Below are 9,999 nucleotides of genomic sequence, written 5' to 3'. Positions count from 1 at the left end.
CCAGTAGTACCTTCATTGCCCATACACACAAATGCATCGCCCACCGGTGCCAGAAAGCCTGCTCCACCCCCCAGGGAAGCATGACATATGGTTGGAGCAAAATGGAGCCCAAAATTGGGGAACCCCAGATATTCAGAGCCTCCCTCCAACAGACGAAAAAAAAAACAAGAACAACAACCACCGACCACCACTCGGGTACTCTCGGGGCTCTCGGCCAGCGCGACCTGCGATTGACCCCAACGGTGACACTCCCCCACCAACCCCCACCGTGGGGCGTAATAACGGCCATAATTTGCCGGCGACCGATTTCATCGCCCGCCCGGCGACCGGGCCAGGATCGCCCACTGGACCAAACTCGCCCCAAACTCAAACACACGCTGCGCGATGCTGCGCGAGTGCCAACGTTTACAACCCTCCCGTGCGCGCTCTCTCTCTCTCTCTCTCTCTTGTCCGTGGATTTCCGGTTCCGGTGTCGGTTTTCGGTCGGCTGCTCCGGTTTCCGTGTCTCCCTTTTCCCGCTCGTCGTCGCCGTAGCACCCTGCACACCCGACTCCTGGGGCGTGCGGCCCCGTGATGTTTTTATTCGGGGGCGCCTGAATGGTATGCACCACGCACAGCAGCAGCGATGATGAAGTGGCCTTTTCGCGTCATTCCGTGTTTTTCGAGACCCACGCCACCACCACTGGGGGGAATCGACGGGAGAATGGACGGGACGGGGGGGCCGGAGGGGGGGGGGGGGGGCGTTGTGGGGTGGACAGAGTCTCACCGCCATGTTTTCGGCTAACTCCACTTTTGGAAGGGGGGTGGCTTCGGTTGTGGCATCCAAAACCATCAGCGTACCTCCGCGGAATCTGTGGCAGTGCAGGTGCTGGTGGGAGGTAGGGATGGGTGGTAGGGGTGGTAGTTGCATCAGACTATCGAAAGGTGATGCGTTGGGAACCGAAGCGGGAGGGGGGTGCGAGAAGCGCAAATATTCATATCGGAAAGTATGCTGCGCGCGAATAAAATATATTAATATGAAATATGGAACAGGACTTGTTCCTCACGGCGGCAGGGGCCTCGGTGGTGGTGCGGCGGGGGTTCTACCATGTGGCTTGTGACACTCCCCCCCCCCCCCTTCCCCACCGAGTACTTCCGGTCAGGAACCGCACCCTCCTTTTTTGGGTGAGCTGTCGGCCGGTCGGGACTCAATCTCTCCGGGGCGACTCTCGGGCCGGAAGTGTGGAGTGAAAGTAGTAGCCCTCGAACGTGTGCATTAAAAATATGCAACAAACACGGTTCATACCCAAAAGGATAATTCCCTGTTACACAACACAACGATGTCGACGATGAAGCGTTCGCCGGAAAACGGGGGCCCCCCATCGAACAAAAGGCAGCCTTCTGATTGCAGTCCTTGCAGGCGCCGCAGACGTGGATCAATGCGTGTCGTGTTGTGTAGTAACGGTATTTAGGCATGTTATTGTTTTACTTTCACCTCGTTGACACCGGGTGCGAAAGCTCCACTCCTTGCTGGACAGTTCATCGTTTGTTTGTTGATTGTGCCAATCAAAGACAAATAAACTTAGCGACAATATACGAGCGCTACAAAGAACCCGGGAAAGAGAAAGAAAGCAAAAAGGGCGCACCGACCCTTTGCTATCCTTTTGTCACTCTCTGTCTCTTGCTTTCAGTCTCGACGCGCTAGGTGTGAAAGTAAACCGGCTCCGGCTAAAGGGCTACGTCCACACGCTACGATTTTACTGCTATTTTGATCTGTGCAATCGCATCGTAGCATGTGGACAGCAAAATTGCACCAATTTGGTCGGTTTCAACCATCGACGCAAATCTAGAAAATCTGAGCAAAAGAGCATTAACAATCTGTTCAATTCAGTGGTTTGTTTTGTGGATTTCACTCAAAGACTGCTTCGAAATTACAGTGTAAAATCCTAGGTCTTATAGTTCCTCCCCGTAGAAAAATTATAAATTGACCGCTCATTTTGTTGTGATTTTGAAATTTTAAAGAAAATGCTTTATTCGATTTTGAATTTTTTGTGGCTGCTACACATGTCAGTGACTTATGGTGAAAAGTTCGACTCTTTTGAGTAATCAATCATTTTTTGACAACTGTTGGACGCTTGACCAGATTTCGCTCTTCGGCGATTTTTGTCTAGTCCCATAAACGGATGGCAAAAAAACTTTTTCAAATTTTGGCTGAAGCGCAGACGCATCCAAAATGTTGACTGTGGCTTACGGTGAAGCTATTGCGACTGAAAGCAACATTTATCGGTGGTTCAAAAATTTCTCAGAGGACCGAAAAGATGTGATCCACGAAAGGCCAACTTTGGTCGAAAGTGAACAGTTTCACTTCCATTTTTTTTTCGATTGCCGTTTCGTGGTGCGTCCATGAGTTGTTACCGATAGATAGAACGGTCAATAACGAATATTACCGGCAAGATATGCGCAATTTGCGCGAAGCAATCCGCCACAAACGCGAAATCTAATAACGAAACCCAAAAGTCGCGAAAATTTTTGATCAGATCACGTGCATACGAAGTTTAACGTTGTTTGTTTTTTGTGTGGGAATTTTGGGCCAAAAACTACAAATCAATTATGCCAAAGCCACCGTATTGCCCAAATCTGTCCCTCTGTGGCTTTTTCTTGTTTCCAAATCTCAAATGACCGCTTCGGGATCAATTAATTTAGGAGAAGTGCAGAAATCGCCGATGAGACACAAAACACGTTCAGCTGTAAACAATTTACTGAGCATTAAAAGCCAACATTTTCAACATGGGTAAGTGATATGTGTAGAAACATAACGCCCGTTACTTATTTGACAAAATGTATGTTTCCACATTCACCCTCATACGCCTCGACCACAGTATGAGTTTTCTCTACAGGTTTTTTGATATGCTAGCGTACACACTAGAAGCTTTTGCGTGAAAAATTCCGTAAGCTCCAGTGAGTGAAATGACAGTTCGTTTGTTTTTGCTTTGATTTTTCAGTTTCCTTTCCTTCTCCTTCTATTGCCATCTTCTGCCAAAACTTGATCCGCTGTCGAAAAACTAGCCATATTTTTGGAAAGCAAAAAAAAAATTGCCGAAATTTGCCGTAAACTGTCAAATTGAAAAAAATACCTCCGAAACGGGAAAATATCCCGTAAACATAAGGCGCTCAAAAGCAACTCAAAGTAACTCACGGAACTCTAGCAAAAGATTCATAGTTTGTTGGCCTGCCATACATTTTTTCCAAGTTTCTCATACTGTGGCCCCCGGGATATAGTCCCACCAATCGTTTGGTTAGTTTTCCAATTCACGGAAAAAATTTACGTGAGAATAATTGCTTCGCTTTAAGAGCCATTTCCTCGACCTCGACTGTGACCAATGTTTCTTCCATGGCTGTTGCTCCTATCCCATTACGACTTTGATCTGTGCAGATAAAAATAGCAGTAAAATCGTAGCGTGTAGACCTGACTTAACGCTGGCTCTCGGTGGCCATCCGAACCGAAACCATCCGGATGGTTCAGGTGGTAGCATACGCTGGTCACGGCTCCTCAGTCTCGGTTCGAATCCTGGAGTTGGCCCCCGGCTCTTGCTCTCCGAACATCATCGTATATCGTCACCGCTGGGAGGTCTTTTACTATCAGCAGCCCCGGTTCTAGTATCGCTTCACATGACCCCACACGAAACCCCCTTCTCTCTCTCTCTCCTGGTCTAAAACGGTGCGAGGACGACTTAAAAATAATATTTATTGTAATAACTCGGCACTCGGCGCTGAGTGGTCGTTTCTGGTGGTTGGTGGGGGGTACACCCGGCAGAAACTTTCACTTCAAACATCCATCCATCGCCAGCCAGCTCCCTGTGGGGGTCAGAAGGACCTGCAGGCAAACGGAGGCTGGCTGTGTGTGTTTGTCACGCCACACTTGTCCCATTTTTTTTTCCCCTGTATTTTGGTGTGTACTTATCGTTCGCTTCCGCTTCGACGCAACCGATTGGCCTCCAAGGGCCCATACAATAGCACCACTCCTGGCTCCTGTCACCGCATCCCGCGAGAGAGAGAGAGAGACAGAGAGGGAGAGCGGGAGAGGGAGGGCCGGAGGGTGACAGCTTTTAAGAAGTTTAAATCATCGTTCCGACGGCCACAACTTTGTCGTTGCAGCAGCAGCAGCAGCAACATGTCGCAATACGTACCCCACTACAGCCTGCTGCCGATTGCGTCTTTGGCGCTTTGGTTTTGGACGGCATTTCGGCTCTTTGGCTCGAGTTTGCCCCCGGTTGGTTTGTTGTTGACGTTGTTTGGCTTATTCGATTGCGTTCTTTCCCGCCCTTCGCTGCCATGCAAATGTGCCAGAGAAGAGAGTCCATGCGTTTGTGTTTGCGACAGACAGGGTGCAGTTGCGTGTTGCAGCTGTGCAGCGCAATTGTTGCTCTCCTACATCGGAAGTTATGCGTCTGCCCCCGGCGCCTGTTTATGTTTATCGAATGAAGCCAATTTAACGGCGCGGAAACTGGACTGAACGGACCGTCGGCCATTCGTTCCCGTTAACGTCACTGAGGATTTTGGCAGACAAAAAGCACCAGCAAATTAAGCTCCTGACTCCTGGCGACCAGTGGGTCGTAACTACAAACACCGAAGGTACTCATATATCAAAGTTGATAGGCCGTTCCTCCGTTTGCTCGGTTTGTTGACAACACGGCATCAGGTTGAGATGCGGGACCGCCAGCCAGGAAACAGATGGAAGTCGCTAGGGGTCAAATGAGGGTGGATACGGAGGAAGCTCCAAGAATGCGAACTTTAATTCATGGATTTTTTGCCACTGCCAAAAAGCGCCTGTGAAAAGGATTTTAGCTTCAGGTTGCTGTATTCAAGTGCTGTTTTGTTTTTTTGCCTTGACGTCGTCTTCAAGGCAAAAAGCGAAAAAAAGCAAAAAGGAAAGCAAAGATTCCTTATATACTTTCCACATTCGTTCATAAATTTCATTCGCGTTCAAACCTTCCAGAAATAAAAATTGCATTAAAACTGAAAAAAATTAAAAAAGGGAATAGATAAAATGAAACTTCGCATACGTTCGTATGAAGAGTGTACCAACATAACAACATAAAAATTGAAGCTTGTAGTAACGCCCTCGGTCATTGAACCGCAACATTCCTTGCTCAATCCAATACAATTGACAAAAAAAAGTATTTCTATATTTAACGTTAATCAAAAAGCATCGTCGACGGTTTGGTGAAATCGAAGCAGCATTGGCCTAGTGACTTCATTCCTAAGCCGATGGACTGTGTTTATTTTGCCGAAAGATCGGGCCTTGTATTTCTTTGTCGCTCTGGTTGCAGCTCAAACCGATTGCGTTTGCCTTTTACAACACCGCAATCAGCTCCCGGCTAAGCGTAGCGAGTGTCTCGAAATGCATAACTTCAGGCGCCACACGTCGGCCGGGTAACTCAAGCGGTGTCATGAACCAGTGTATTTTTGTAAACACTTTTGCGTCACAATTCAAACACCGAAACGGGTGCGGAATAGCTGTGGCTGTCGGCTTGGAGCGAATCGAGGGCTCCCGTTTCACGTAATCGAACGGTGCCGCATCCTAACAAATAACGAGCGAGGCACCCCGAGGGACAACTGAGCATAGGACGGGCGAGGCGATCCATAAACACGCCTGACTGACTTACGGCGGGGGGCTCCCACCTCCCAGGAGGAGCCCCACGCCTTGCGAGTTACTGGCGGGCGGGCGGGCGGTCGGCCGAATCCGAAACCGAATCTCGACGAGCCGAGAATTTAATTAAAACGTTCGCCGCCTTTCCGGACGTGGGGCCAGCAGAGGCAGAACGTGGGGAAGTATCGGAAACTTTCGCACCTCGACCGCGCCTCGGACTGTATTTTATGATTGATTTAGACCACTTTCCCAACTCTCTGTGCCGCCTCCGTCTCTCCGTCCGGTCGGTCGGTGTCTGTCTGTCTGTCGGTGATCTGCGCCCAACCCCGCTCCTCCGCAAGGAACGGATACAACAAAAAAACGCACACACCCGGAACCCGGAAAAAAAGGCACGGAAGGGAGAAGAAAAAAGAAAGGGAAAACCCGGAAAAAAACATCATCACCACCACCCATCGCACAACTTCGCCAATCGTTCGGCCACCCGTTCGGGCGAAAAAGTCCCGGCCGAAGTTCGGTACGACTTCCGACTCCCCAAGGGCGGGGGGGAGGGGGTGGGTCTTGGGCTGGGGAAGGTGCTGGTGAAAAAAACAGGCAAAACCACACCCTATCCCCGTTGCCCTCCACCGTGGACCGGAAAACCCGATCCGTGCGGAAAAACGGCTGGAAAAATGAACGCTTCTTTCTGTTCGGTTCGAGGTGCGATTGGATGGGGTGGGGGTGAGAAGTAGAAATCGTAGCTCCCCAAGGGGTGGCAGACGCAGATGGGGAGGGGGGGGGGGGGCGGCGGTGTCTGGCAAAATCTAATCGGAAAAGCTGCACACCATTAAAAATTCAATAAATATCACGTTTCCAGTCAGCCATTTCCAATGATTCGCGGGGAACGGCCTGGAACCTGAGTAGAACGGGGGTAAAAGGGGAGGGGGGGAGGGAGAGAAGAGGGTTGGTGGATATGGTGAACGACCCAACAACAAAGCAGAGCGAGAGAGACAGAATGAGAGAAAACTTGGGGTAGACTCGACCAGATCTGGAAGTACTGAAGTACTCTGCACGGAACCGGAACCTACCTGGCCCGCGGGCAGCCAGGCACGTAGGGGACTCGTTACGCTTCGCCTGTCGCGACACACATGACAAGGGTCGAGTCCACGAGTAAATGAAGCACCAAGCCAAGGTCAGACCCTCGCAAGACCCCACGGAGACCACAGAAACTAGAACGCACCCCGTCAGAGAAAGATTTGGAACCGTAGCCTTCTTCCCCTAGTGGACTCGGGGTGTAGCTGATGTAAACGGATGATGGCTTAATAACAACAGTGTTGCCAGAACGCATGGCCCCTGGAGCGAAAAGGTCACAACTTCAGTCTCAGCAAGGCTGCTTCTGCTGCCGTGTCGTCCCGGGAGAAGTCAAATGCCGGCGAATGCCCAACTTTGCCACCGATGCACTCTACGTGATTTGCAAGGCAAAGTAGAGTTTCGCTCGCCGCTCGGCGCCTGGTCCTTTTTTTTTTTTTTTTTGTTTGGTCGCCCCGAACCCGGACGATGATGATGGTTCGACCAGCTGCGCTCCAGCACCGGTCGACAGGCGATAATGAACTTTGGTCTGGCTCCACCGCCGCACATACGATTCCATGACTTCTTAATAACGGGAAGCCCTCCCGGGAAGGGTAATTGGACCAAATCATCCTCGTGCCGACGGGGCACCGGATATCGTGGTGGAAAGGGGCCCCAACCCGGACGGACTGGCCACCGGAGCTGGGGCACCGATTCCGCAAATCAGAGTTTACATTACAAATTGTCAATCGGAGTCATTGGCAACCCGTGGCCTCTCGGTGCGCCAACACGCTAACGAGGCCACGGTACGCCTCGCGGCACACGCCACACACCGGGGTGTGCAGGTGTTGCAGGTCCACGGACCACGCTGGCCAGTTGTTTACACTCGGCGCACACGGTTCCCGAAAATCCAGACGGTAGCAGCAGCAGCAGCACACTCGTTAGAGCCACCGGAGCGCCGAAGAGAGTGGTGGCGCACGACGTGTGTCCAAGATAAACTCTCCGACCCGGCCCGACCCGGCCCGGTCTGCTGCCGAAGTCCTGTGAGCCACAAATTTGAATTTTGCATCCATAATGCGGGCACCGCCGGGTGCGCGTGTGTTGATGGCTTCGCTTCGCTCGCCACTCGGACCGTCTGTCTCCCTGTGTATGTGTTGACCTGTGATTTTTGTCCGGGTGCTCTATGCCGAAAGTGCTGGTTTAACTGTTTTCCGAACGGGGACGAAAACGGGGGCCCCGTTTCGAGGCAACGCGCGGCTTTAGACGGACGACGACAAAAGCGCGACCCCCAACGCCGAGCGCAGAGCTGGGATGGGATGGGTGGCGAAAATGGTTTCACGGGTAGTGTGCTCAAAAAGGTTCAAATCAGTACCGGAAGCGTGAAGCGTCGACGTCGATGCTAATACTTCAAATAGCAAATAGCGAACGAAAAGCGATTTGTTTGTAATTGAAAAGCAAAAAAAAACAAAGTTAAACGAAATAAATAAATACAAATGTGAAAGAGCAATACAAATGAAATGAGAACGAAGAAAGAAACAAATGAAACAAGATGAGACAGCAAGTATACGAACCAACCTATTAAAATGGGGTGTTACAGTAAGGACACATTTTTTTCATGTGGTTTTAATAAAAGAAACGGCTAAACATTTTTCAATGCTTGAACTTTTTTTTTGAAAGGTTGGCTCTTTACATTTTTTTATGGAAAACAATTTTGGTCAAATGTCCACCACGAGTGGCTTGGCAGTAGCCCATTCGGTCGACCTAGATTTCTGAACCCCAAAAACAACAAACCCGAGGTAGAAACACCGAGGTAGAAATGAGCTTCAATGAAACATTGATTTTGACACATTATTTGGCGACCTACCACTTTCTAAATAAATGTTTCATATTTCTCAATTTTCTGCATCCAAAATAATATTTTATACAGAAATGTCATGAATGAACCTTTCGAACAAATGTTCAAACATTGAAAAATATACAGTCGTTTTAATAACCAAATGAAAAAATGTGTCGTTACTGAAACACTCTGCATAAACAAACAAACCTTTTCAAATAAAAACAAAACAACCATCACTCGGAAAGACAACGAGAAAAACAGAAAGAGCAAAAAAGAATAACAAAAAAAGACATGCTAACAAATGAGAAACTAATCGCAAGGATCCGAGGAAGCAAGAAAAGCAAATCAAACTTACAACTTCAATAAACTATGAACGCGCGGCGCAAAACAAACAACAAAAGAACGCTTAAACTAAAACAACGCTGACTTCACCGTGCTGTCGTTTATGAACAGCTAACAATCGCCACAAGCGAGATGAACAGAAATTAAAAACTAGCAGCGGTCGCGAACGGGCACACCTACGATCAAGATCGGGCCCATAATCGGTCCCCAGTGCAAGGACCGTCCGAGCGGCCCGTCCGAACAGTGTATGCTTACTGCCGACCGTGCGCGTAACGGTCCGGCGCCGTGAAGTAATGCACCGCACCGCGTGGAATTCACGGTTCGAGTGCCCGTGTCCGCAGCGCTAAACGACGCACGCGATAGCCGAGCCGAGTTTTGCGGTTCCGTTGCCACCAGCCCGCCAGGCCCAGGCCACACAGCGACGCCTATGCATTTCGATTCGTACCAAGCAGCAGTAAAAAAAAAAATGGGGGTAGAATGGTGCTGACCGACCGCCGACCGAAATAAAACGCGCAGCGGAATGCAGGCCATTCCGGGCCACCCATCACCACCGGAATCTGACCTCTCTGCCCATCCGCTCTGCGCTGCCGTTAACTGCGTCCGGTCCGGGTGGGCTGATGGAGTGACCGCTTTAATAACTGCGAAGAGAGAAAAATAACATGCCCCGAAACTCCCCCCACACCGAAACAACGAAACCGGGGCAATGAAGTCCGGCTGGCCGGCTAAAAAAATGGGAAAACATTTTCCACGCGCCATGTCGGACCCGTGGACCCCGATCCGCAGGCGACGAGATGAAATGAAAACCATCAAACGGCCAGCCAGCCAGCCAGCCCGGCGAAAGCCGGGAAGACAGCGAAGCGCAAGAAGTAGAAGAAGAAGTAGAGGGCGCAATTCTCTGCGCCAAAACACAAAATGACACCCCGCCGGAGGCGGGTGGAAAATTCCACACCCAGAAGGGGCGGATAGAGGGCGACCGGCGACAGGCGGGGCCCTTGGACCGCACAGCTTTATTGAGAAACATTAATCATTGGACGTGATGCACTCTGGCGCGCTTTGCTCCGTTTTTATATGCCGGGGGTCCTACACTTCATTCTTTTAACCAGCTTCTTCCTTGAACCCTTTTGCATTCGCGCCAACGCTCTCTCTC

The 9,999-nt window shown here is 50.2% G+C and overlaps 2 protein-coding genes across 2 annotated transcripts in view; both read left to right on the top strand.

Annotated features, from left to right (window-relative positions):
- LOC131213271 (uncharacterized) overlaps positions 1-1,684 on the top strand; it is a 72,009-nt gene extending 70,325 nt beyond the window's left edge. Inside the window, exon 4 of the mRNA XM_058207282.1 lies at positions 1,671-1,684. Within this exon, the coding sequence (XP_058063265.1) occupies positions 1,671-1,684 (14 nt within the window). The remainder of the gene's footprint in view (positions 1-1,670) is intronic.
- A 1,082-nt stretch (positions 1,685-2,766) lies between these two features.
- Positions 2,767-9,999, top strand: part of LOC131213269 (uncharacterized) — a 43,174-nt gene continuing 35,941 nt past the window's right edge. The window contains exon 1 of the mRNA XM_058207280.1: positions 2,767-2,770. Within this exon, the coding sequence (XP_058063263.1) occupies positions 2,767-2,770 (4 nt within the window). The remainder of the gene's footprint in view (positions 2,771-9,999) is intronic.

The sequence above is a fragment of the Anopheles bellator genome, chromosome X (genome assembly GCF_943735745.2).
Source record: "Anopheles bellator chromosome X, idAnoBellAS_SP24_06.2, whole genome shotgun sequence".
NCBI lineage: Eukaryota > Metazoa > Arthropoda > Insecta > Diptera > Culicidae > Anopheles > Anopheles bellator.
Note: the sequence above shows the minus strand (reverse complement) of the source record. Positions and strands in the feature narration are given on the sequence as shown.